We start from the raw sequence: 24,547 nt of genomic DNA on the forward strand, positions 1-24,547 counted from the left end.
CTGCTTGGTTAGCTTAAACACATTCCTTTTGTATTTGGTACACTGACACAAACGCAGAGAGATGTTGGATTGTCCTTGGAAACTTTAAATGTAATATTTCCCAGGAAAAAATGTTGCGACCGCTTTTGCTCCTTTGTTCTGTTGTATTGAGACTAAAATGACCTTTTGCGCTCCTCACCAGCCTTCAGGTGTTCACCCCTGGAGGTAAATATTGATCGTGACTGTTTGTGATCAGTTCGGCTTCTTTGCTGCATATTGACTGTTTGTGTGTCACTTGGATTTTAGCGGTGTTGGTTTGTGTGTGAGGCATTTTACGGCTCAGTGAATCGTGGGAGAACACTGTTGAATTACGACGGTTCTCTCTCTCTCTCTCTCTTTCTTTCTTTTATGTTTCCTTTTGATATGAAGTTTAGTCATCTTTTTTTGCTATTAGTGATCTTTGTTTTAAAAATATGTATTACATCCATACTTGTCTTAGATAGTAAAGATAATCATGAAAGTAGCTAGTATGGGTACCTCTAGTCTATTTAGTTTTGTAAATACTGAGCAAAAATAAAAACTTCAGATGGATATGAAGTTGATCTCTATCTTTGTCTTAAGTTTTTGTCTACTCTTGATTGTTGCCACAGTATTTATATTAATTGGCCCGACTGCCAGTGCGGATATTTGGCTCTTTGTTGCTCAAATTCACTGAACCACCTCTCTTTACAGCAACATGCTTTCAAAATTATGTTGCCTGTCAAATTAATTTCACATATTTCGCTAATATATAGAGAAACGGTGACTGAGGTCGATAAGAAGCACTCTAGTTTCTTCCTGCAAATCGGGTTGTTTCCCCGTGGCAGGTTAAGAAGAGTGTTGGGAACAATTTTGACTTGTGAGTTTTATTAATTCAAAGAATACACTAATGTGGGTTTGGGGCGGTGTGTGAGTTGGAGAACCTCTGAGATGTTAAAACACTGAGTGGACAGTAGAGCTGTGTGAATCTGCAAACATTTTTCATGGACCAAACCTATTTTCTGTATGTTATGTTTATTACTGTTATAATAAAGGATATGTAAAAAAAATGTTTTTGTCTCCTCTTGTTTTAAATAATTATATGTCAAAATTTAATTACAATAAGATGTTTTAAGCTGACCTTCAGTTTAAATATCTGCTAATAATTCACTTTGATTTTAGTTTGACCATCAGTTCAAATTTCTTATTTTTCCAACTTTTTTGGAATTTCAATGGATCTCATGACAAATAGAAATGTCCTTTATTGTCCCACATTGGGAATGCTATATGGTCAAATACTATTCATTAGTTTATAGTGGAAATAAGTTCATATTTGGCCAACTGTATGACCTTAATTCACGCTAAGCATGGCTGATAAAAAATTTGGCCTTTAAATTTGATCAGTTACATCTTTATCATATTCTGTTTGTAGAAACATGACGGAGTGAGCGCTCTTGGCAACAAACTGTCTTTGTTATAAATGTATGCCGTAACCATGTCAACAAGAATTCAGGCAGCAGAAAGTAAACTGACTCGAACGTTCGGAATGTACTTTGTACGCTGGAAAACTTTAGTCTTTTGTAAGTATTTGTGTTTGGAAGAGACTTTTTTTTTTTCTTTGCTTGATAAGATGTAGAGCAGTGTACTTTTGAGTGTCGCATTAAGATTTATGTATGAGCTAGTAATGTATTTTTTTTGTTTCAGGTACAAAAAATTAAATCATATTCTAAAATAATCTTCACATATACCTTTAATTGTTCGCTGGCTATCCAGCTACATACAGCCACGTTGTAACTATATGTAGTTACGCAAGACTATTTGAAATGTATGAAAAAAAAATTAAACTGCAATGACAGATGTGTAAATACCAGCAAGGATGTAAACACTTTCTTTTCTGGGAGCTCTAAAGTTCAGACAGGAATTTCAAAATACTGATATAATAAAATAATGCACCAAGTCCATAATACGTCCTTACATTTTCAGGTTATTGCGTAATCTTCCGACTGCACTTCAACAATTGCAGCGAGGTGGGACCTTTTATTTAATTTTCAAACAAACATTCATTGATAACATGTTGTGTAATGCCTGCTTTAAAATGAGCAACTTAAAGGATGAATAATTATCAAGACTAAAAAAATCTAACAAAGATCATCCTTTAGCTGATGATCTACTTTACTTTGTACTTTGTGCACCATTGTATTTTAATTTTTAGATTTTAAAATTAAGGGGGAAAAAAACTTTTTTTTCTTCTATAGGATGTTATTTCTGGAAAATATGAAAAAAATATTTTCAACCTAAAGACAAGACAAAAGGCATTTTTTAAGTAAAATGTACATAATTGTTGTTATATCCATATTTGAAAACATGGATATACTTTTGCAGATTTGGAGGTTGCAGACCACTGTCTCAGACAGTTTAAATATTTACTGTACAAAGTTACCTGAGCTTCAAAGTGGAATTAAACTGGGAAGATTTTATTTTTTCTCTTGTCTTGATTTAAATCACTATCCTCTTAAAAGTCCAACTTGCTTGGCCAATGATCCAGGATCCCAACATATCTCCAAGGCTCCAATAACTTTCCAAACTGTGGTTTAAAATGTAATGGTGCACCTGCAATTTGTTTTATTTTTGCGTTAAATGGTAACTAGCTATTATGGGTTGGTGAAAGATGTAAAAGTTTGAAAACCGATTGATAGACTACCCGTCTCAGCTGTATGGTTTATTTTTAATCCAATGTGACCCAATCACATCTGAAGTGTAGTAATCATTCCCTGCAGATCATCAAAAGCATCAAAGCCTTTGTCTATAATTAAATGGGCTTTTCTGTATCTGGATCTCTAGACTGGCGCTGCTGTTCCAGTGCAGAGCCGTGAGAGGCGACAGATCAGACCAACCATAAGGAGAGGGAGTGTCTGGTATAACCCCAGTCTGCTCCGGACCTCAGTCCGTCCTCACGGCAGCAGCTGCAGGTCTCTCTCTGTGGGAACCCTTGGCAAACGATGGCAGCGCCAAAGAAAGTCTGTGTGATCGGCTCCGGTAACTGGTGAGTGGGAGCGTTCAGCGTTGCTTTAGTGCAAAATGTAAAGCTTAAACGCAGCAGACTGCAGGTGGTGGCTGCTGCTTCAGCACACAGCGAAACGTCTGGTGGATAAACACTAAAAAGTGAGAGAACTTGTGCAACTTTAAAAGCCGATAAATCATTAATGAAGTTCATAAACCCACCTGTCTTTTTTCAAGGCTGCAGACTGGACGTTCTCTGAGACTGCTGCTGAGTCAAACAAGACTCCCCAACTATAAAATATTTATTAAAGAAGCCACTTTATTAGTCTGCAGGACATGCTGAATCAGCCGACTAGTGCTGCTGATGCCCCTCAGCCTGTGTGACATTTAGTCAGAGCTGGATGCAACTCTGGAGCTACTTACTGCGTAGATATTTAATGTCTTAGAACTTCATTCTTGTTAGCTCTCACCCAGGCTCTCTAAGCCAAACCTCAAATATCTATAGCATTTCAATTATTAAGATAATTAAATTTAGATATTGTATAAAAGTTCTTTTTCATAATTAGTAGTCTCTCTGTGACCACTTCAAGGACACTTAATTATGATGTATAATTGTTATAGTAGACTTTTTTTAATGGTAACCCATTTGAAGTTAAAATCTTAGCATTCATTAATAATTAACTCAAGAATCTCAGGTCATTTTCTGAAATAAAATAAATATTAAAAAACATTTAAAGCTTTTAAATTCAAGTTACTTAGCTTCTCATTTCACCACATGAAACTAAAGCGGCAGCTATAGTAGTAAATTATGTGTTTATCTATTGTATCTTGGGCAGTTCTTTATCAAGTGTTTGATGGCTTGAAGAGGAAATAAGTAGTTGAAGCTGTAATTTCCTATTTGAACAGGAACGTTTTAAAAAATGCTAATCTGTTTATTAAAGAGGCGTTTTGACATGTTTTCTCTCTCTCCTGACCTCACCAAAAATGTATCTTAAATGGTCTAATGTAAAATGTCTACATTGACACAGTTATAGTTTTTTTTTTTTTTTAATGAAAGGACGACAGAGTTTCTTTTCCCATCAGTTCACGGTGAAAGTGAAAAGGAGAAAAAGCCAGTTAGGGATTCATTTTGTGTCAGAAGAACAAAGTCCGCTCTATGAGCTTCGATTAAAACAAACAGTAACAGCCGCTTCCACAGAGAAGACACACATGACATGATGCAGAATAAACATGCATGTGTAGTTTGACCAAGGTTTAAAATGAGAATTCACTTTTAATAGATAGTATATATCTTATATTGTCTGTTAACTTTGGAAATTTTGATTTAAATGTATGACATTGTGAGTTATTTGCTGGGGTGCATTACGTTGTGGTTTGGAATCCTGACTTTGGGGTTTTCTGCATGCATGTGACCCTGCAAATATAAATAGATTTAAAAAATAAACGGATGGATGCATATTTTGCTTTTGAAAGCCAATTTTCAAGTTGGAACTGTTGAAACTCCTAAAAATAACAGTGTAAAATCTCCTCAGTATTACAAATAAACAACCTGAAGTAATTTACTGAACCAAAGTGAGCTATTTGTCTTTTATTTGTACGCCTCACACAATAATTATTGACAGTTTATTTATACAAAAGCAATAAAATTCCATTAACAACATGATAACAGTGTCATGTCTTTAGGGGTTCTGCCATTGCCAAGATCATTGGAGCCAACGCGGCCAAATATGACAAGTTTGACTCCACAGTGAACATGTGGGTCTTTGAGGAGGTGGTGAACGGCCGTAAGCTTTCAGAGATCATCAACACGGACCATGAAAATGTGAAGTACCTGCCTGGTCACAAGCTGCCTCATAATGTGGTGAGCATGGCAGCCGACTGGCTAATGATGGGGCGGCTAGTCCACAGGGATTTCTGCTTTTGGCTGCGCTGTACAGCTGAAATTCCTTCTCTCTCTTTCACCAGGTGGCCGTTCCAGACTTGGCTGAAACTGTGAAAGGAGCAGATATCCTGATTTTCGTGGTTCCTCACCAGTTTGTTGGAAAAGTGTGCGACACCATCAAAGGTCACATAAAAAAGGATTCCATTGGAATGTCTCTCATCAAGGTCTGTCAAACCTTTGAGAGCAAAAGTTTTCACAGGCGGGAACTCTTAAGGCGTGGTGCGCCTTTTTCTGCTTCAGTTCTGAATGACGCAGAGATTATGAACAGATTGTTCATTTAAGTTCATTACTTGCCCCTAAATGCCCCTAAAACTCACAGCTAGGCCAAGAAGTGTAACATATATTCTTTATCACTTTAACTCTCTAGGAATTTTCTGAGTAAACACAGTAAAGATTCAGACCTCCTCTCCATTTTGTTTGCATGATGTTTGTTTTTGTTTTGTTTTTTGCTTCAGGGTGTGGATGCAGGCCCAGAGGGTCTGAAGCTCATCTCTGAGGTCATCCGGGAGAAACTCGGCATCACCATGACGGTCCTCATGGGTGCAAACCTCGCTAATGAGGTTGCTGATGAGAAGTTCTGTGAAACAACTATTGGTACTGATTTTATGATTTTAAACAGTCTGAATCAAGGCGTTTACATTTTTGTTTCATCCATTCTACTATTTCTTGTGTTTTATATGTTTTATCTTATTTCACCCACTGTAAAAGCACTGGAGAGTTAGTGTTTTAAAGGGTTATACAAATACATTTATTGTTATTATTTTGTAACTAAAAATCTTGCGCTTGTTAAAATTCAGCAATTAAACAAAGCAACATGAGTTGCTACTGAATCATTACATATTTTTGTCACCCTGGCGTTTGATTATGCAAATATTTTGTCATTTTGATATTACAAAAGATTCTGAAAAAAATAAATTTGCTGAAACTCAATGCTGCGTCTCTTACGTTTTCTGTGTTACTTCAGGGTGCAAAGACAAAGTATACGGACCACTGCTGAAGGAGCTGATGCAGACCAACAACTTCCGTGTGACTGTGGTGGAAGAGGCTGATGTGGTGGAGATCTGCGGTGCACTCAAGGTTAATCCTGTGGTAAAACACGTTGTTTTACCTGACTGATGCATAAAACACGCAGTGGAGAGAAATGGTTTTTAAATTCTCCCAGAACATCGTGGCAGTAGGAGCGGGTTTCTGTGACGGCCTCGGGTGCGGCGACAACACCAAAGCTGCAGTGATCCGCCTCGGCCTGATGGAGATGATCTCCTTCGCCAAGGTCTTCTGCCCAAACTGCCCCGTCAAGCCTGCCACCTTCCTGGAGAGCTGCGGCGTCGCTGACCTCATCACCACCTGCTACGGGGGGCGCAATCGAAAGATCGGAGAGGCGTTTGCAAAAACGGGAAAAGTATGGAGCAGCTTTCCCATCTCTGATTGTCTTTATTAAATTATTCAGTGTGACGTAACATTATTCTGTTTAGAGCTTGGAGCAGCTGGAGGTTGAGCTGCTGAACGGCCAGAAGCCTCAAGGTCCGGGAACAGCCATTGAAGTTAATGTAATATTGAAACAGAAGAACATGGTGGACAGGTAAGTTTGTCTTTAGAGGATGAGGTTCTCACAGGGAAATTTAAAAGCTCCAGAATCACAAGAAATGAAGGAATCAGCTAATTGCACTCAAGTTGTGACTGTACAATACAGAGTTTAGTAGAGAGCATGCATGAGACTTTACAGAAATATTTATGAAACAGAAACTGTGCTTTTTTGTTTCAGATGGAAAAACTCAGCTCAGTTGTTCCAGCATTAGTATTTATGCCCAGTATTAATAAAAAAACAACATACATTTTCCACTATTTTTTTCAGTTCGTATTGCGATACATTAATTCCTTTTGGAGAACAGCTCCAACATAGCAATAGCCCGCGCTGCATCCAATGCAATAATGTCAAACTGTTTCATCTCTATTAGAGTAAAACTCCCTTCTGTTCTTTCACTTTCTCCATTCAGGTTTCCTCTTTTCACTGCTGTATATGAGATCTGCTTCAATGGCCAGCCAGTCACAGAGTTCATCATGTGTTTGCAAAACCACCCTGAGCACATGTGAAAGACTCAATCCAGGACTCGTGGATGGACTGATTTATGGACAGACTAATTAGAGCTGCTTGACAACCAGGGTGTTGAAAAGTTTGGTCTGATTCTCCCTTCCAGGAATCGCTTTTTGGTCTACCACTAGAAAAATGGACTTGATTTGCCCTTTTCCTACCTGAGCTGCTGACAGAAGCATTTTTCATGTTTTGGTTAAATTAATGCACGGAGGATTTGAGTCTTAAACGTTTTGAAATTTTTTTGTCTTAAATTGGCAGATACACTAACAATAACCACAGTCTTACAAAACATAATAAATATCTCTTTTCTTTCATATATACGCTTCCAACGATAAAGAGAGAACAGAACACAAATCACTCACATTAAGTATTTTTCTCAATATCCAACAATAAAAGTGCCCAAAAATTGTACATTGTGTATTTTAGAATAAATAATTTAAATCTTGATAGCTTTGTGTTTCTTGCTGGTGAGCCTGCAGGCATGATGCACTCCATACACTGGAGGAGTAGCCTCACTGTAACCGGACCTGATTTCAGCCCGGCTGCCACTTTAAACTCTTCACCTTTACCATTTTCTAGAGCGTTGAGATCATGCCTTCGTTAAGTGCATGGTTGGTCTCAGTCTTAAGCCTCATAAGAGAATTTCTGCACTGTTCGCTTTGCTAACCCTGAATCTCCTTGAGTATTTCAAATGACAATTGTTCCTTGAGGTTCCAATCAAAGTATCCTTCTTCTGTCTACACAAATCATTTGTCACTGGCAGCTCATTTCCTCTAACCCTGACAATGGATCTTCACATAGACTCCTAATTTATACATCGCCAGATAAAGGGAAATGTATTTCAGCATGAGTAGTAGTTTTTTTTTTTAATTATCATTCTATAATTTAGCATCTTTCTTGCTCACTGTGGTGATAAAATCAGTTGCCACTTATTTAACTGTCTCTCTCTGTATGACCCTTCGAATAGTTACTGAGTCAAGTGAGATCTCTAATAATAACCCAACCCAGAGGAGCAAATGTCCATCTATAATTAGAGAGCAGACAGCAATGCAGCTGCCTCATTCACATTTGTCAACAGAAATAGAGGGATGTTCTCCTCATTGTTTATCTCAAAAAATGTATGTACAATTTCAATATATGTGAGTAAAAATAGCAATTTACTACTACACATTTGGCGGGAAATGTTAACACTTTTTAACAGAAAACGTTACAATTTCTGGCTGTAATACAAAACTTGGTCACTTGGGGGTGCGAGCACATCAATGATAGCCTACGACAACCCATAGTCATCCTTTCATGAGTTTAATACAGTGGTTTGTAAGATAACTTATCAGGCGGATCAAAAATAACAGAAGCTGCTCACGCATATTTGAATAATTCAAAACATAAAATATAACAACAGCTTGACTGCCGGAGTTAAACTGAGCTGAGAAGGAATCCATGCATGCACTGCGCCCAGCCCCTCAGCGGGAGGAGAGACTCGCCTCACTTCCTCAATTCTTGTTCTCGTATCAGGGCGACAGCAAAAGATCCGGAAAGTTCGCCGCAAACACCCAAACCCAACCGGAAGATAGGCGGTGGTAGCTTCAGAACTAAAAAAATAATAATGCTTCACTTTTGAATATATGGAAGACCTGTGACAAAATAAACTATGGGTGGAAATAATATGTAATAAATATGGCTGCTGCCCAGTGCCAGCTTAAGATTATATGAGGCCTTGACCAGAATTTGACTTTGGGAGACCCACTTCCCACCAACCAGAGCACCACGGGGCTGCTTAATACTATCCGTCTGTGAAAACCTACATTTAACATAATTTGTATTAAAGCTAATCAAATGAGACAACAAATACTTAGACTGGCTGTGTCTGCATTACTTCACTTCACAAACATTTTAATGATTGTTTTCTTTATTATTTACAGCATGTTGAATACATTGTCAGTTGACTATATAACATGTTTGATGGTTTATGGTGTAGATGATTATATAGATAGTACTTAAAATAATTGTACATAGTTAAACATAGTGAAAAGTGGAAACAAGTTGTCTCTTGTTGATGTTCTGAAAGTCAATTGATAAATACATCGACAAGTATGAGGGGGGCAGGATATTATAAGATGTATCTTCTACCTGCTCCTTTTCGAACAGAGAATGTGGAATTGCATGTCACATGGGCAGAAATGATTTGTTTTATATTTTATTTTTTGAGTTTGTCTCATTCTATTTTGTTTTCTTGTTCTTTTTTGACTGTTTTAATGTCTGTTCGAAATAAATAAATAAATGAAATAAATGAAATGAAATGAACAAAAGAGTTAAAGTTATTTCTCTAACTTCTCATTTGGGCTTGCAGTTGTACCTGGTAATGCTTAAGGTGGGTTCTAATTGTAGCCAGAACTCCGAAATTCCAATTTCTAAGTAAAAAAACAACAACAACAAAACAAACCAACTGGAATGTCTCCCCAAGGTTGAACTTCGGGATAATTGGACAATTTTTTAAATACTAACTTCGAGATCTAATATGCAGAGTTGTGTCAACAATGTAGGTGCTACGCTCCAGTTTTAGTCAAAAGTCGCTTGATAAAAAACATCTGCAACAACACACCCGCAAATCCTCCACAAACCAGACTTCCCACTCAGAGCCGTTAACTCGGGTGTGACGTCACTTCCAGCTTCAAGTTCTGACTTTAGACGTAACTGGATTGCACCATTAGTAGCAGCTTTGCTTGATTTTTTTTAATTTATTTTTTATTAAAGTAGTGTTTTTACCGTTCTCTTTGACTCGCGACCTATCATGGCAATGAATAAAAATAAATGTGATCGTATTTTAATGACTTCCAAACGCCTCCATCTTGATTTGAAAGTCCTCGCCGGAAGTTTGGGCGTACTGCGGCGGGCTTGATGTCGGTACGGTAAAGTTGAGTGTAGTCAAACAAGTGGTGCTGGGAGGGAAGTGGAGGCGTCCAACGAGGTTAACGTGCCGTCTCTTTCAGTTGAGAAACCACTTTCCTCCGAGCATCCGGGGACTGGAAGGCGGCGAAAAATGGCTGCTCTCTCAGCCTGGTTCTGGAACGAGAGGTTCTGGCTACCGCACAACGTAACCTGGGCGGATCTGGCGGACCCCGCTCCCGGGGTGGAGTATCCCAAAGCTGGACACTTGTTGGCTGCTTTACCGCTGGCTCTCGGGATTTTTATTGTCAGGATACTCTTCGAAAGGTTCGTATTGTCCAAACGGCTTGTTGGGGGGGGAAAAGTAAAGCTCTCCAAGTTGTTCTGTTGCGCGTTTTTTATGTCCACCAGCGGATGATGATGGATTAGCTAACTAGGTGGGAGGACCAGTATCTTTGTCTGGAAGTTAAAGTAAGAGATTCTTTAATTAGGTTAAATAACAGCAGTTTTGTTGTCTCTAAATTATGTTTTTCACACTTTTTAAAAGACTATCTTACGGACGGTTGGCAATAAATAAATAAAATAAAATAAAGTGTAATAAAAACGTTCTAGTTCGAAAATAATTGCTATTATTGCTCATCACGTGTCTTAAGTTGATTTCCACTGATTCATATTGAAGGAAGTGCCACCGCTGCTCCAGTTTACATCACATGTGAATTTACACATCTTATGACAGAGCTTACTATGACTGATTAGGACACAAGGACACTGTCCTTGTCTGTCCAGCCTCGTGGATTCCTAACACACTTTCAGTAACACACACACACACACACACACCAAAATTTCCTACATTTTTGAACGCCAGCCTGTTACTGCGTTTGCCAAAAAACTAATAACCTGAAGGGTTTCTTAATTTTCAAACCAAGGCTTGTTGTATTGACTATAATGGCTCCACAAGTGAGACGTAAAGCATTTTATTGCCTCCTTCTAAGGCTAACTTTATAGTTGATAAAACATTTTCCACTTGCTTTTTTGAGGACTGTCTGCTGAATCTGTAGGTGTGTGCTGTAAACTCAGTCAGTCTCAAAACTGACCGGATCAGTATCACCAGACAACAGAGGTCAAACTTAACAGCATCAAGCGTAAAACTGATGGTGATCGATGGGAACTGAGGCTCCCCAAGCGGGAACAGGAAACCCACAAATAACAGAACATCTAGAACTGGAATCATTGGTCGTCAGCAGGGTCAGTTCTTTGTGACAAATAGTTCACTTTCTTTTTATTTTTGAATGTGGTCAGGATTAGACCAACTTTTCATTCACTAGTTGCATTTTCTTTTTGCCTATATTCATGATGTAGCTTAAGCATGCAGTGGACATTTTTGTTATCTAAATTATGGTAAGATAGAATAAACCTTTTCACTGAAAAAGGTGATATTTCTTTCACTCTGCTGGTTAGTGCTAGGTACAAGAATAGCTCTGTAAAAGTCATAAATTCTCTATTATATTATTTGTTTTGCTCTCAGACATTACTGTAAACATTTAAACGGGTCTTGAACACTTTATTGAGGCTTATTTGTGTTTTTTAGACGCTGACACCTGCAACTTTTCCATTCATTTTCAGTTTAGTTCTGCTCTACTTTTTGGGAAACGTCTTTGTTATAAATGCACCTAAACCCAAGAGATGCTTCTATGCATTACAGACAACTTAAATGGATGCAACGCACAATTTGTTCCAAAATGCTTTTGCAAAATTTACAAAATGTAGAAAAAAATAACACAAATTCACTAATTTAAATTGCGTTTTACTAACAAAAAATGATTTCTGGAGCTTTCAGGCCTTGTCTCTGGTCTTCAGAATCATTATTGTTTTTAGCGGTGCACTGATTGATGAGATTGATCGTCCCTGATTTTCTTTATTTTGGGTGATCAGCGATCGGTCGATACTTGCATGTGAAACAAATCTTATCTGAAAATCAGCCGCTTTCCCCCTGACAGACAGACAGACAGACAGACAGACAGACCCGCCCACCAGGTCACATCTGCTCTGTGTGGTTAACAATAATCACCTCACTGTTGCCAACTTAATGACTGTCACTTTTTTAGGCACCAAAAAAATCAGTATTGGCAGTTCAGATTAAAAAAATAATTATCTGTGATCAGCTTGAAAGTTACAGTCACTGCACCACCTCTACTTGTTTTTCATTATTATTATTTTGATTAAAGACATGACAGACTTTCTGATTATCTGATGTACATCATTTTTAAGCCTGACACTTTTAACTTCTGTCCTTAATCTGCATACATTTTTTCGGAGACTGAGTAGCTACTGTTGAAGGTCCCTTTAAAAGAGGACAATAAAGTCTGGTTCCTTAGAAGTAAAGTACATGGAAATGAGATGACTATAAGTGGCCCAGCTTCCAGAAACTCCTAGCATCCGTAGAATGCGTCATATCTGACTGAACCGATAAAGGAGAAAACAGCACAACCCACAGCATGACAGAACTCCGTCATGCTGGTACAGGACACCAAGAAGCAGCCGTGAGGCTCCTGATGTCAGGCACAGTAAGTCAGAGAAACGTTCACCAAGATTAGGGCCAGTTGTTACACGGGTAATTTTTGGGTTTTTTTTGGCTTATTTCTATTGTATCTGATTGTAATTGTGACGCCTTAATTACATTTTTTGACACAAGGTTTCAGAGTCAGGCTCTGAATGAAAATGTAGATTTTCACCCTCATCGTTCTTTGGGATACTTTGTAATGTTTTATGAAAACAAGATGCAAGTCAGAGAAATATGTTATGCAAATGTCCTGCAAAAACAAAAACAAAAAAAAACTAGGGATGCACCGATCCAATTTTTTCACTTCCGATACTGATATTTCAGGTTTAGTATCGGTTGATACAGATTCTATAAAGAAAAACGGCTCTGAATTGACTGAAAGTATTTCTTTTTTTGACCACATACTTAAATGTACTAAATTACACACTTATTTGTAATTCTGCACCAGTGCAACACACTTCAATATTCCAATAAGTTCACAAGCTTGGTCAAACATGTAAAAACAGCTTTAATTTGTTCAGTCAGTGCGATTAGGAATACAAGAGCCAATGTAAAATCAATAAAGAAACTGATGAAAACAATAGATCGACTATCTTTGTCAAATGGTTTGAATCTAAATATGATGTATAAAATGAGAAAGAGCATGAAGTGTAGAATTAAACTGAATAGATTTGCTTTCATGGATCTGACACATTAAGTTGAGCATTGAAATGAGGAACAAACGTTAACCTTTAAATGTTACGTAACCTTTGATCCAGTAGTTTCCTGCATTGCTCATTTTCCACTTGGTTCAAAATGCAAATTTTCCTAAAACCGTTTTCAGGATCTTTGCTCTAATTCAAAGCTCTGCTGCCATGTTGGGGGTCAAACCATTCATTCAGGTGGAAATGAAGATGACTGAACCAAAGAAAATGTCAACGGGTTTCTACCCATAGTACTGAATTTCTGTTTTAGCTAGTGGTGTGACAACAAACGCACACCTACACCAGGAAGTTCTTTTCTGCTTTTTGCAAATTATATATAGAAACATCCAGGAAGTAGCCGGAGCTCCTCTAAGCTCTTAACGGGTAGGGCAGATTGACACGGTCCAGGTTTTGAAACATCGCTGTGATGCGGGTAGCGCCAACCGCATTGTTTGTGCCTTTATCTGCTTTGATCCAGACGTGGACAAGTGACTAAGTAAGAAGCGATCAGATATTAGAGGCGTAAAAGGACCAAGATGTTCAAGTGTTCAGTAAGATGCACCTGGCTGTTCGCCATCTGTCTCAGGTGCCAGAGCTGCCAGACTCCTGATGCGAAGGTGTGTTCAAGGAGAGTGTGTCCTGATGCTGGAGGGTGTTATCAGAGAGCGATCACTCTGTTGACGCCCGACACCTCAGAGATCAAACTGACTCATTCATTCCTTCATTCATTCATTTATTCATCAGCAGAATACATGACAGCACAGCTTCGGTTGCCACACGACGCTCTACAGAGAACGTAAGGCTTCCTGCTGTTGGCAGGATATAAACTCTTAGGCCTGCTACCGATTATTTTAATGATTAATCAGTTCATTGGATAAAAAAAATCTCCATAGATTTTTAATTTAACCATGTAAGTCATTATTTATGCAATAGGCTAAATACACTAAAAATACAATAAATAATTTCAGTTTCTTTTTAAACATGAAAGCAAACATAACATTCCATTAGTTTAAGCTTTATCAGTGGACAGAATGCGTCTCAAGTACTTCAGCTCAGACATTTCTGCTTTAATTAACATGAAAACAAAGTTGGACTCCAGCTAACGTTTTTATTTAGTAATCAGTTATTCTTACAATTATTCAAACAATTAATTGGATAAAAAAAACCTGGCACGTTGTGCAGGTTCTTTTTATTTAGCCACTTAAGCTTTTTTTTTTTTTTTTTTTACACAATTTTTGAAATGCATTAAAAGTGCAAATAAATAATAAACATTTAATTATCCAAATAATAGTAACTAATAATATTTCATTAGTGTCCACTTGACAGCTTGTAGCAAAGAAAATATCTGCAGCTAAAAAATACTTCTAACATGTGAAAAGCTCAACTTTCTACTTGATTTAACGTTTCTACACTTCAGCTCAAGGGTACTGTAGTAATCAATTATTTTGATTAATTGATTAATCAGAGGGCTGCACAGTGGCGCAGTTGGTAGAGCTGTTGCCCTGCAGCAAGAAGGTTCTGGGTTCGATTCCCGGCCCCGGGTCTTTCTGCATGGAGTTTGCATGTTCTCCCTGTGCATGGTGGATTTTCTCCAGGTACTCTGGTTTCCTCCCACAGTCCAAAAACATGACTGTCAGGTTAATTGGCCTCTCCAAATTGCCCCTAGGTGTGAGTGTGTGTGTGCATGGTTGTGTGTCTCTGTGTTGCCCTGCGACAGACTGGCGACCTGTCCAGGGTGACCCCCGCCTCTCGCCCGAAACGTTGGCTGGAGATGGGCACCAGCAACCCTCCCGACCCCACTGAGGGAAAAAGGGTGCAAGAGGATGGATGGATGGATGATTAATCAGATTAAAAAACCTAGTGGAGATTTTCTATTTAGCAATTTAAGCCTTTTTCTAGTGTTTTACATACATTAAAAAGGCAGTGAAAACAAAACAGGTAATTCAGTTCTTTTTAGGAAAATAAAGATTTTATGCCTAAAATGCAGTAAAATATCATTCCTTCATCATTTGAAGCAAACGATGTTAAAAATATTTTTAACATCAACATGTGAAAAACTCCTTTCTGATCTAATTAACATGTTCCAGTGTAGGGCTAATCTATATCTTTGTGATTGACACAATATTTGACAGCAAAATGTGCTTAATGATAGATTTTTTTGTTGCAGAATTTGAGTCGGGTGAAGGTCAAACTGTGCAAAATGTGTATTTTCTGTGCATTTAATCACTGCTCTGACTGTGTTGTGCTTTCAGCAAAAACCATTTTGTTTTAGTCTGTATACTCCAGTTGACAATTGATCAGTTAACGATTATACAGATAATCTCTTAATCTGATTGTTTCAGCCCTACATGCACACAAACAAATCTGCTTATTCAGCTGCATTAACAGAGTTCAGAGCCTCTCTCTCTCTCTCTCTCTCTCTCTCTCTCTCTCTCTCTCTCTCTCTCTCTCTCTCTCTCTCTCTCTCTCTCTCTCGGTGACATCAGGTTTTTGAACTGTTTTAGGAAGTTAACGCGACCGAATCCAAGTTCCTTACATCGTAGTAATTGCTATTCTTTCATCTGCCCAGTTCTCAGTATCTAACCTTTGAACAGCACACAGCATCAACAGTGCATATAAATTTTATTGCCTTCAGCAGCTTTGTCAGAGTAACACCCACAGTGAATCTTTAACTGACGGAAACAACACTTTGATTCCACCTCCTTTATTGTCTCTTATAGTTAAGCACAGCATTTGCAGTTTAGGCTGTTAAAGTACTTTACCCACCAGTCCTGCAGCAGTGAGCACACCTGGTGTAAAAAGTTTTGTTTCTCTTCAGTATTGCTCTCAAAACTCAAGTTTTCCGTCACGTGGATGTGAAGGCATTTCTCAAATTCACTCTTGTCAGTGAGCCGTGAATGTAACATTAGACCCGTTGATGCAACTTGTTGGAGCCGAGTCAGTTGTGGCCTTTCTGCTTGTGAAGTGCAGTTTGGGAGGGTCAGGTTTGTTGCACCTATGAGCCGACAGGTGAGAGTCACGCCTCTGAGTCGTCAGGCCCAGGGCGTCAGAACAGGTTGGACCAGGTGGAGGCCTTTGAGTCTGGAACGATGCGGCGAAACATGTTTATGAAAGAACCGCCAGGAAATCGCAGGAAACCAGTATCCATCTCCATCCGTGTGAAAGTGGTTGCACAACATTCATTAAGATTCTGAGTTTCACTTGGGCTGCAACTAATGATTATTCTAGAAGCCAAAGGTGTTCTGATGAATAATCGTAGACAAAAAGTGACACATTCTGCAGATTTTTCGTTTAGCCACTTAAAGCCATTTTATAAAATATAAGTACATTAAAAGATGCAAGTGAACAAATAATTCATTTTTTAAAATGTTATTGCCCAAAATGCATTAATATATTGTTCCTTTTGTGAACTCTTGATCATTTAGGAAGGATGCAGCTAGAACAAAGCTCAACCTTTCTGCCTCATCAGTGTAGGTTTGATCTGCTGACTACTTTTTGGATTAACCAAATAATAACTGGACGTTAAAAGTTGCTTAAGATATTTTTATTACAGAATTTAAACCAGGTGAAGCTAAAACTATACATTTGAGGTCTTGGTCAAACAGATTTACAGACAAAGGTTTTTTTTTTTTTTATCTTGAATGCAGAATGTATATTTTTGTACAACTTTGCCTTAAATGCTACTCTGAGTGTTCTTTCAGGAAATGACTGTTTATTTGTGTCTGTGTGCTTAACGATTAATCCCTGATATTTGACCCTGATATGCATTGTGTTCTTGGTTTATTAAGTGAATTCCCATTTTAAGTCCAGGAATTTAGCTCCTTAAATATATAAATACATCTGTGCGCTGCCCCCCTTCCTCTCTGCCAGTTCATTCTAGTTTGATCTTAATCATTGCTTTGCTCCTGGCTCTGACTTTGTGTGCAGCCCAGCTTCCTTGTGTGTACATGCTCTAATAAGCCGCGTCATGGGTTTCGAACTGAGATTACACGTCTCCAGACTTCTTTTGCGTTTCCTCATCTTTCAGCAGGTTTTTCACCTTATCCAGGAAGTGAGTGTATCTACTTAAAACAGAATGGAAATGTTGTGCATCTAAACACTTTTCCCGTGCCTTGTTCAGGCTCCTGTTGCAGTGTATTTAATAGCTTCTGGAAATGTAGAAACATTAAAAAAAGTCAGATGAACTTGATTAAAAAATGAAATTGTGGGATATAAATTCAGCCAAGCTGTCAAACTGGAAAGTGTCCCAGTGTCGGGGTAAACGGACCACACCAAGCCTCTCGGTTGGTCACAGCCGTTGTGTATGTTGGTGGGGGTCAGTTTCTGAGAAGGAGCAGGGATGTTTGGACATTTGACATAAATAGATTAACTTATGTCTTTTTTAGTTTCCTCCTTCCTCTTGCTGCCTTCTGCTTATTAGGGCTGCGCGCTTCAACTTTCATGGGATTTATGCTTTAAGTCATCTTTGTTCCTTTCAGAAATGTGAAGGACCTGTCCAGACAAGAGTCGAGGTTGTTGCCCACCGCTGAGCTCATCCACGGGATTGAGTAACAATTAAATTGAGATTGTTGGAAAGCTAAGTTGTGGTGCCAGTTCAGGGTGAATCAGACTTGCACAATTCATCCCGTTCAGTACCTTATCGCTATGGAGCTCATAGGTGGATCAAAACGTCCAACACGATAGCTGCAGGGTGGACTGCGCTTGTTAAAGCTGTGAACAGTAAAACGTGGATTGCTCTGAGTAATGTTTAACATCGTCATAACAGTGAAACCCATCTGTCCAACCTACCGTCTCCACAAAAATGGTTTTGTTTTGTTTTGTTTGCACCTTGAGTTATCGGTATGTTACAGCTGAGGCATTTTATTCGTTGCATGGACTCAAACTGCAGTCAACATCAACTTGACTAACCAGGAGTCTGCTATATTTGAATCTTTTGTAACCTTCAGCTTTTAATGGTTATAGGTGGAACCCGTCCTGCAGCTTGACATGTGTAACATTTACCTGAACCGCTGCTTTTTATGTGCATGTTTGTCATTCTTGCTTTGAAAGTTACCTGAGGACAAAACGAGCAAATCAAGTTCTTGTAAAGTGAGTGACAGTAAAAATGGGAAGGAGCAGAAGTGTAAGAAGTAACTTGATGTCATTTTAATGGCAAAGATTTTTGGTTCCCTCTGATTTTTCTCATCATGCAGCAAAGCCTGCTGCAGGTTTGCATTGTGCAGATCAGGTGCTGGAAATTTCAGCGCCGGAGCGAATAATTATTTTAGTAGTCAGTTATTCTTTTAGTCTAATTTTCCAGGTTCTGCAGACTTTTTCATTTAACCACTTAAGCTTATTTTATAAAATATTGGAAATATGTTTAAACATGCAAATAAATAATTCAGTTGTTCTTTTAAATAAGCAAAATAAATATTTTCTTGGCTAAAATGCAATAACACAGCATTCGTCTTTTCTGCTGGACTCAAAATCAGTACAGTTTAGGGCTAATCTGTTGATTAATTTTTTTCTATTAACCAATTAATAACCGTTTTTACAAAATTTGAACCAAGTGAAGCTAAAAGTGCCACTCTGAGTTCTGTGTTGAGTAAATTTACAGGAAAAAAGTTTTTTATCTTAAATACAAAATGCTTGTCTTCTGTTCAATTTTGGGCAAAGTCCTGCCCCAAACTGAGCGTTGTTCTTTCATCAAATTACCTTTTTTTAATCTGCACACTGCAGTTGAAGATCAGTCAATTGCTACATTAGTTGGCTAGGATTTTGATAATTAATTATGATTAATCTGATTACTCGTTTCAACCCTAGACAATCAAAACTGCAAAACGGAGCTGGTAAAATAAATGAGCGCTATAATAGAACAAAATGTCCGTGTTTGGTGAACAAACTGGATCCCAGACAGTTTAAACCCAGCAGCATTTAGGAGTCACTTTTACAAAGCAGGTTATTGCAAAAAATAAAAAACCAGAACACAAACTTTAATTTATTTCTCTTTTGAACGGTTACACATGCTACACAAATTAAGGGAGGGAAAAAAAAATCACATTTTATCATTTTATGTTTTTGCTTTGTCCGTGTAAAGGGATTTTCATCTGGTATCTTCTTTTCAGAGTCCTGTGAAAACAAAATGGAAAAACTGTGCTGTGCAAGCTTTAGTTTTCACTAAATTAAAATATTCTTTTGCATTTTTCAGAGACACGATTAGGCAAATCAGTGACTGAGTTCGCTTTAAAGGATTTGTCTGGATATAACGTGAGGGCGGCCTGAAAATAATTTGATTGTTAAATCAACCAACATCCTGGAAAATCCCCCAGAAGAGTTCACACAAATAAAATGTTGTCTTCAAACGTCCATCTTTTAACGTAAAAAAAAAAAACGGATTTATTTTTGTCATTAAAATTAAGTCTCCACTTTATGGTTGTAAAGAAGTCTAACTGCAGATTGTGACATAAAAAGAGGTGAACATTGCAAATGTTGAAGTTTTTTTTAATGAATCTTGTTTTGCAGTAGGTTAATTGGCCTCTCCAAATTGCCCCTAGGTGTGAGAGTGTGTGTGCAGTTGTGTGTCCTGTGTCTCTGTTGCCCTGCGACAGACTGGCGACCTGTCCAGGGTGACCCCCGCCTCTCGCCCGGTACGTTAGCTAGAGATTGGCACCAGCAACCCTCCCGACCCCACTGAGGGACAAGGGTGTAAGAAAGTGGATGGATGGATGTTTTGCAGTGAAAATGGTTTTATTTCAGTTTTAACGAAGGTTGTTTCTTCAGCTTCATCAGGGCCCGTCTGCTGTTCTGCTGCAAGAATCTCACTCTGAGACCAAAGTCTGTCTCTGTTTGACTTCTGTCATTTACTGTTAAGCTTTCCCACTGCATTCAGCTTAGAACAACATCAAAATTAAATATGATCAGCAATAAGCTTGGAAAGAATATCCAGCAGTAGTCCAGCTGCACATGAGCTCAGCTTCTGGATGTTTATTTCAGGTTGTGTAGTCAAATCCTCAAAGCATAACTTCCCTGATTCAAGGCAAATGAACATCCCTTCCTCGTTGAATGAAAGTCTAGCAGTGATGTGGGTATTAAGTTCTGTTTGCATGTTTTACAAACAGCCAGGGACTTTTTTTTTTGTTTCCGGTTCATGTCACAGATTTATCGCCAGTGCCTGCGCCCGAAGTCTCCACATCCCGCCAGGCGCTGGGAGGAGAGCCCAGCCCAACGCGGTGCTGGAGAAGGTGTTCACCTCCATCACTAAGGTTGGTTTCTGGATTCAGAAGAAGAGCCTGGTGCAATTCAAGCTCTCAAATCTGCAGTTCCCTTTTATAATTTGTGTAATTTTGCTCTTCCCTTTACGCTGATGAGGCCTCTGGTTTTAAATCAGCTATTTAACTTAGTTTTTATTCATTAAATTACTTCCTACAGCAGGGTCTTTTCAGATCAAATTTTTATAAAATGTATGAGTAACATAAACAGAACATTAAATTAATATCTAGAAAACAAAAATAAAGTTTCATTCCAATAATAAACTAAACTTAAACCTAGCTGTAACACCTCTGTTTCCTTGGCAGCTTAAAATAATATAGAAAAAACTTAGTTATGGCTTTACTATTTACTGATTACATTCAATTTAATCAGTTCAGAACGTCTGTTTCAGATTATTATTTTTAAAACTGTTTGGACTGCATAATCAGCATCATATGGATTGCAACCAACAATTATTTTAGTTATTGAATATTCTGACAATTAATCGGATAAAATATGGGTACATTCTGTAGATTTTTTATTGAACCACTTAAGCCTTTTTTTATAAACATAATTTAGAAATGCATCAAAGTACGCTTTCTTTTTTTTTTTTTTACAGAAAAATAATTTTTCTGTTAAAAAAAAGATTTAATTGTCTAAAAAACAGAAACATGGCATTCCTTGGGCGAATGCTTGATCATTTGTAGCAAAGCTGCATCTGCAGCTAGAAAAGTTCTTTCTACTGATTTGTTAAAGTTTTGATTAATAACAATTGTCAAAACTGAATTTTTTTGCATGGTTTTGGCTTTATTACTGATCTGACTGAACTGTTTTTCATCAAAATGGCAGCTATTACAGTCTGAATGCTCCAGTTAGCTACAATTATTTCAATAATCGATAATCATGATTAATTTGATTAATCATTTCAGCCGTACATCATGCCTGTATAGATTTGTTTGTATATATCTAGTCGATACTTTATCTATTTTTAATGTGTCTCTATTTCCCCTTCACTTTGCTGCTGATACATTGAGGTTTTCCTCTGAGGAGCAAAGAGGATTATTCTAATCTAATCTGAACTCAGAGACACATTATGAACTACCAGTACATTCAGTAGTTCAATAATGTCCCTCCATTCTCCTTCCTTTGTTTCATTTCTTCTTTTTTTTGGCTCAAATTCCTCATTCCACACTAATTTGATTGTTATTTTTTCCACCCTCTGTTGACAGAATCCAGACTCGCGGCATCTGGATGGCCTGTCTAAGCAGCTGGACTGGGAGGTGCGGAAAGTCCAGCGCTGGTTCAGGCAGCGCAGGAATCAGGATAAACCCAGCACACACACTAAGTTCTGCGAGAGCATGTAGGTTTAACGTGGAGTGGAAGCTTGTTCCTGTTTAAATGCGTTGGTGGATTTTTAATGTTTTCTTTTTTTCTCTGTTTTGGTTTCCAGGTGGAGGTTTACATTTTATTTGGGGGTATTTATTTATGGGATCCAGTTTCTGTGGCAGGTAGCTCACATGTCATTATAAATCCATTGTTAATCCAGCATTACAAGCTTCTGTTTGCTGATTTTACTGTTTTTCTGCCTCCAGTGTCCGTGGATGTGGGATACGCGGCATTGTTGGTACGGTTACCCCTATCAGGTAGGATGCAGCGCTCACATGTTGACCATATTAGTCCAATATTTTGTAGGACTGGACATCAGCTGTGTTGTGACTCAGAGGCTTAGTTGCTGTTTACCCATAAAAAGATGTCTGGTTCAATCTCTGGCTTCTGATGTCGACACAACATAGGAGGATAACAGGCCACATTTCCTCAGATACACAACAGTTCTCCTCTGTGCGTGTGTGTGTGTGTGTGTGTCCGTGCGTGCGTGCGTGTGTGTGTGTGTGTGTATGTGTGTGTTTCCACAGAGCTCAGTGGGTAGATGTGTATAACTAGGACTGCGTGAATGTAGTTCAGGCTAAAGAATCAAAACACATTACAATTATCTTCTATTTTCCCTTTAGGCATCATTTGTTATTGTATCAAATGATGTAAACATTTAGTTCATTTGATGCCCTGATTGGCTAAGCATGTCATTAAGCCAATTAATCAAGATGAACACAATTATTTCCATTCTGATTTATATTTTTTGAAGGGCAATTTAGTTAAGATTCTTTATAATCCATTTTATTCTTGGTTTTAGTTGCGTGTTTTCTTTCCTTGTAATTTATTGTTTTTGGTATTTGTTTTATTTTGGATATTTATTTTGGATATTTGTTTTATTTTGGACAGTGCACCAGTTGCACTGTGGAGTTTTCTGTTCTAAATTACAGTTTATTTGTCTTTGAGGGGCCAAATTTGCATCATCATGACATCAATATATTATTTGAAAATGGTCTCAAAACAACATTATTTATTGGTTTATTGCAATACGTTTTGGAACAATTTATTGTCCAGTAAAATGTATAATTGTGAGAAACCCAAGTGTACTTGCATTATTATGCCATTATCATATTAGTTGAAAATGATCTCAAAACGACATAATCATGCAAACACACCTTCTCAAAATCAATCAACTTTAATTTCTAAAGGACACTGGAACTAGAAGACTTTTTAAATATCCCCAAAAAACAAGTCTCTTAGCAAAATTGCCTTTCATAAAGTATTAATCATTAGGCTCAGACAAGGAAAAGAAGCAAAAGTTTACATAAACAGAAAGTGCAAACTAATAAGAAAAACATTCCACTTAAATAACCCAGCCAGCTTTTCTCTGACTTGCTACTCGTCTTGGGACGAATCCAGGGTGTCCACACAGCTTTAAAACGTCTTAAATTCATCTGTTCTGATGGGCTGAGTATTGACCTTTTTCTCCTCCCATACCGTTCTAAAAAAAGCTTCACCACTATCACACATCTGAATAACCAGCCATCAGACTGGATCAGCTTTATCAGCTTACCCTCACTCCACCGCCTCTCCTTCAATACATGCCACTCTCATGAAATGCAGTCAGACAACTTTCAGACATGTTCCTGTTGTTTCCTTTTAGATGAGATTAAAGCTGCTTGTTTGTGCCTCGGGTAGGACGGACGAAACAACAAAAAAGACCAGATTCTCTGCACCGAATCTGGCACTGGGCAGAAATCTCAATTTCTTTGTGTTTTTGTGCTGAATCAACGTCATCGGTGTTCGTGGCTGATGGTCGTGTTGCTGCTTATCACTCAGTAGGGCCATTAGGGTTGGGCTTTATGGCAATGTAAACCGCAAGACGTCGAAAAAATGTTATTGTGCTGCGTTATCTGCCGCCTGGGGCATCTGCGCATGTTTAATGATCGACCTTCACTCCTCTGAACTGAAATGAATCAGAATGAACCAGTTTCATCTATTCGCTTCACAACAACGGTTCGCTACACTTTAAGCAAAGAAGCTAGTTTTAATGTGAACGGGGGAGGAGTTAAATGGTTATAAATCCTTAGAAATGCAACGGTCGGGTTTTTCTGGGCTAATACTGATGACCTACTGATTCCTCTCAGGCTGGGGGGTCAAACTCATTTTCATTTTGATTAAATATTAAAATCAGGAATGTTCTTAAAAGGCTGCTTGTACCAGAATGTATTGATAAAACCTATAAGCAAACTGTGAAAGTATTAATCAACACCTGATCGCATTCAATACAGACTTTTTAAAATGAAATTGTTTTTGTGATTCTTTTGTTTTGCAATTAAAATAACTGATTTTGTGGTTAGAAACATATGCAACATATTTGGCAATATTTCCGCTTGTGTACGACTGTAAATATGATTTTTTCGTTATTCACCGTATCGACTGTAACTTTACATCAAGTAAGGCTGAGGCAGCAGTGTAGTAGAAGTAATAAATGCTGCCACCTGCAGGTGGGAGTTAGTAACTGAAACCCGATGTTTTTGACTGTTCTTGCGGAAAATTTGTAATAAATGCACAACTTTGCATGACTGCAAAAAAAACGTGAAAATCTGATGATTTTGTTTAATTTTTGCAATCGCAAAATTGTGATAAAGCGATTAATATAATTTAGCAGCAAACAGATTAAAAACTGCTATGATTTGATTGATAAAAATAACATTTACGCTCACAACTGCTATTTTGAAGGCTCTAGTTCAGTGGTTCTTAACCTTTTTTGAGGTACCGAATCCCCCCAG

At 38.0% G+C, this 24,547-nt stretch overlaps 2 protein-coding genes across 5 annotated transcripts in view; both read left to right on the forward strand.

Annotated features, from left to right (window-relative positions):
- The first annotated feature begins 1,494 nt into the window (after positions 1 to 1,494).
- On the forward strand, positions 1,495 to 7,478 carry LOC103464660 (glycerol-3-phosphate dehydrogenase [NAD(+)], cytoplasmic). Of its 2 annotated transcripts, none has more exons than XM_008408902.2 (9): positions 1,495 to 1,577; positions 2,839 to 3,040; positions 4,681 to 4,858; positions 4,963 to 5,103; positions 5,395 to 5,533; positions 5,904 to 6,016; positions 6,102 to 6,338; positions 6,412 to 6,518; positions 6,934 to 7,478. In XM_008408902.2, exons 2-9 carry the CDS (start codon positions 2,997 to 2,999, stop codon positions 7,028 to 7,030), a joined length of 1,056 nt encoding a protein of 351 aa, XP_008407124.1. In that variant the 5' UTR covers positions 1,495 to 1,577; positions 2,839 to 2,996; the 3' UTR covers positions 7,031 to 7,478. The 2 variants fall into 2 exon arrangements, with proteins under 2 accessions (XP_008407124.1, XP_008407125.1); XM_008408903.2 differs by having other exon boundaries at positions 1,496 to 1,577; positions 4,667 to 4,858.
- A 2,415-nt stretch (positions 7,479 to 9,893) lies between these two features.
- The window catches only part of cers5 (ceramide synthase 5), a 29,232-nt gene continuing 14,578 nt past the window's right edge, over positions 9,894 to 24,547 (forward strand). The window contains exons 1-6 of one of the 3 annotated variants that reach the window (XM_008408911.2): positions 9,894 to 9,935; positions 10,022 to 10,244; positions 20,296 to 20,401; positions 21,617 to 21,747; positions 21,838 to 21,895; positions 21,980 to 22,030. In XM_008408911.2, coding sequence (XP_008407133.1) covers positions 10,072 to 10,244; positions 20,296 to 20,401; positions 21,617 to 21,747; positions 21,838 to 21,895; positions 21,980 to 22,030 — 519 coding nt within the window. In that variant the 5' untranslated portion in view covers positions 9,894 to 9,935; positions 10,022 to 10,071. Of the gene's footprint in view, positions 9,936 to 10,021; positions 10,245 to 19,830; positions 20,402 to 21,616; positions 21,748 to 21,837; positions 21,896 to 21,979; positions 22,031 to 24,547 lie in introns of those variants that run through there. The other 2 variants (XM_008408910.2, XM_008408908.2) reach the window with 2 other exon arrangements.

The sequence above is a fragment of the Poecilia reticulata genome, linkage group LG5 (genome assembly GCF_000633615.1).
Source record: "Poecilia reticulata strain Guanapo linkage group LG5, Guppy_female_1.0+MT, whole genome shotgun sequence".
NCBI classification, from domain to species: Eukaryota; Metazoa; Chordata; class Actinopteri; order Cyprinodontiformes; family Poeciliidae; genus Poecilia; species Poecilia reticulata.

Excerpts from the sequence above, each read along its gene's own strand:
- LOC103464660 (XM_008408902.2), top strand. The coding sequence starts at position 2,997 with ATGGCAGCGCCAAAGAAAGTCTGTGTGATCGGCTCCGGTAACTG. Across the intron at positions 5,534-5,903 it reads GTTCTGTGAAACAACTATTG|GGTGCAAAGACAAAGTATAC; the intron begins GTACTGATTTTA and ends GTGTTACTTCAG. Across the intron at positions 6,339-6,411 it reads CGTTTGCAAAAACGGGAAAA|AGCTTGGAGCAGCTGGAGGT; the intron begins GTATGGAGCAGC and ends TATTCTGTTTAG.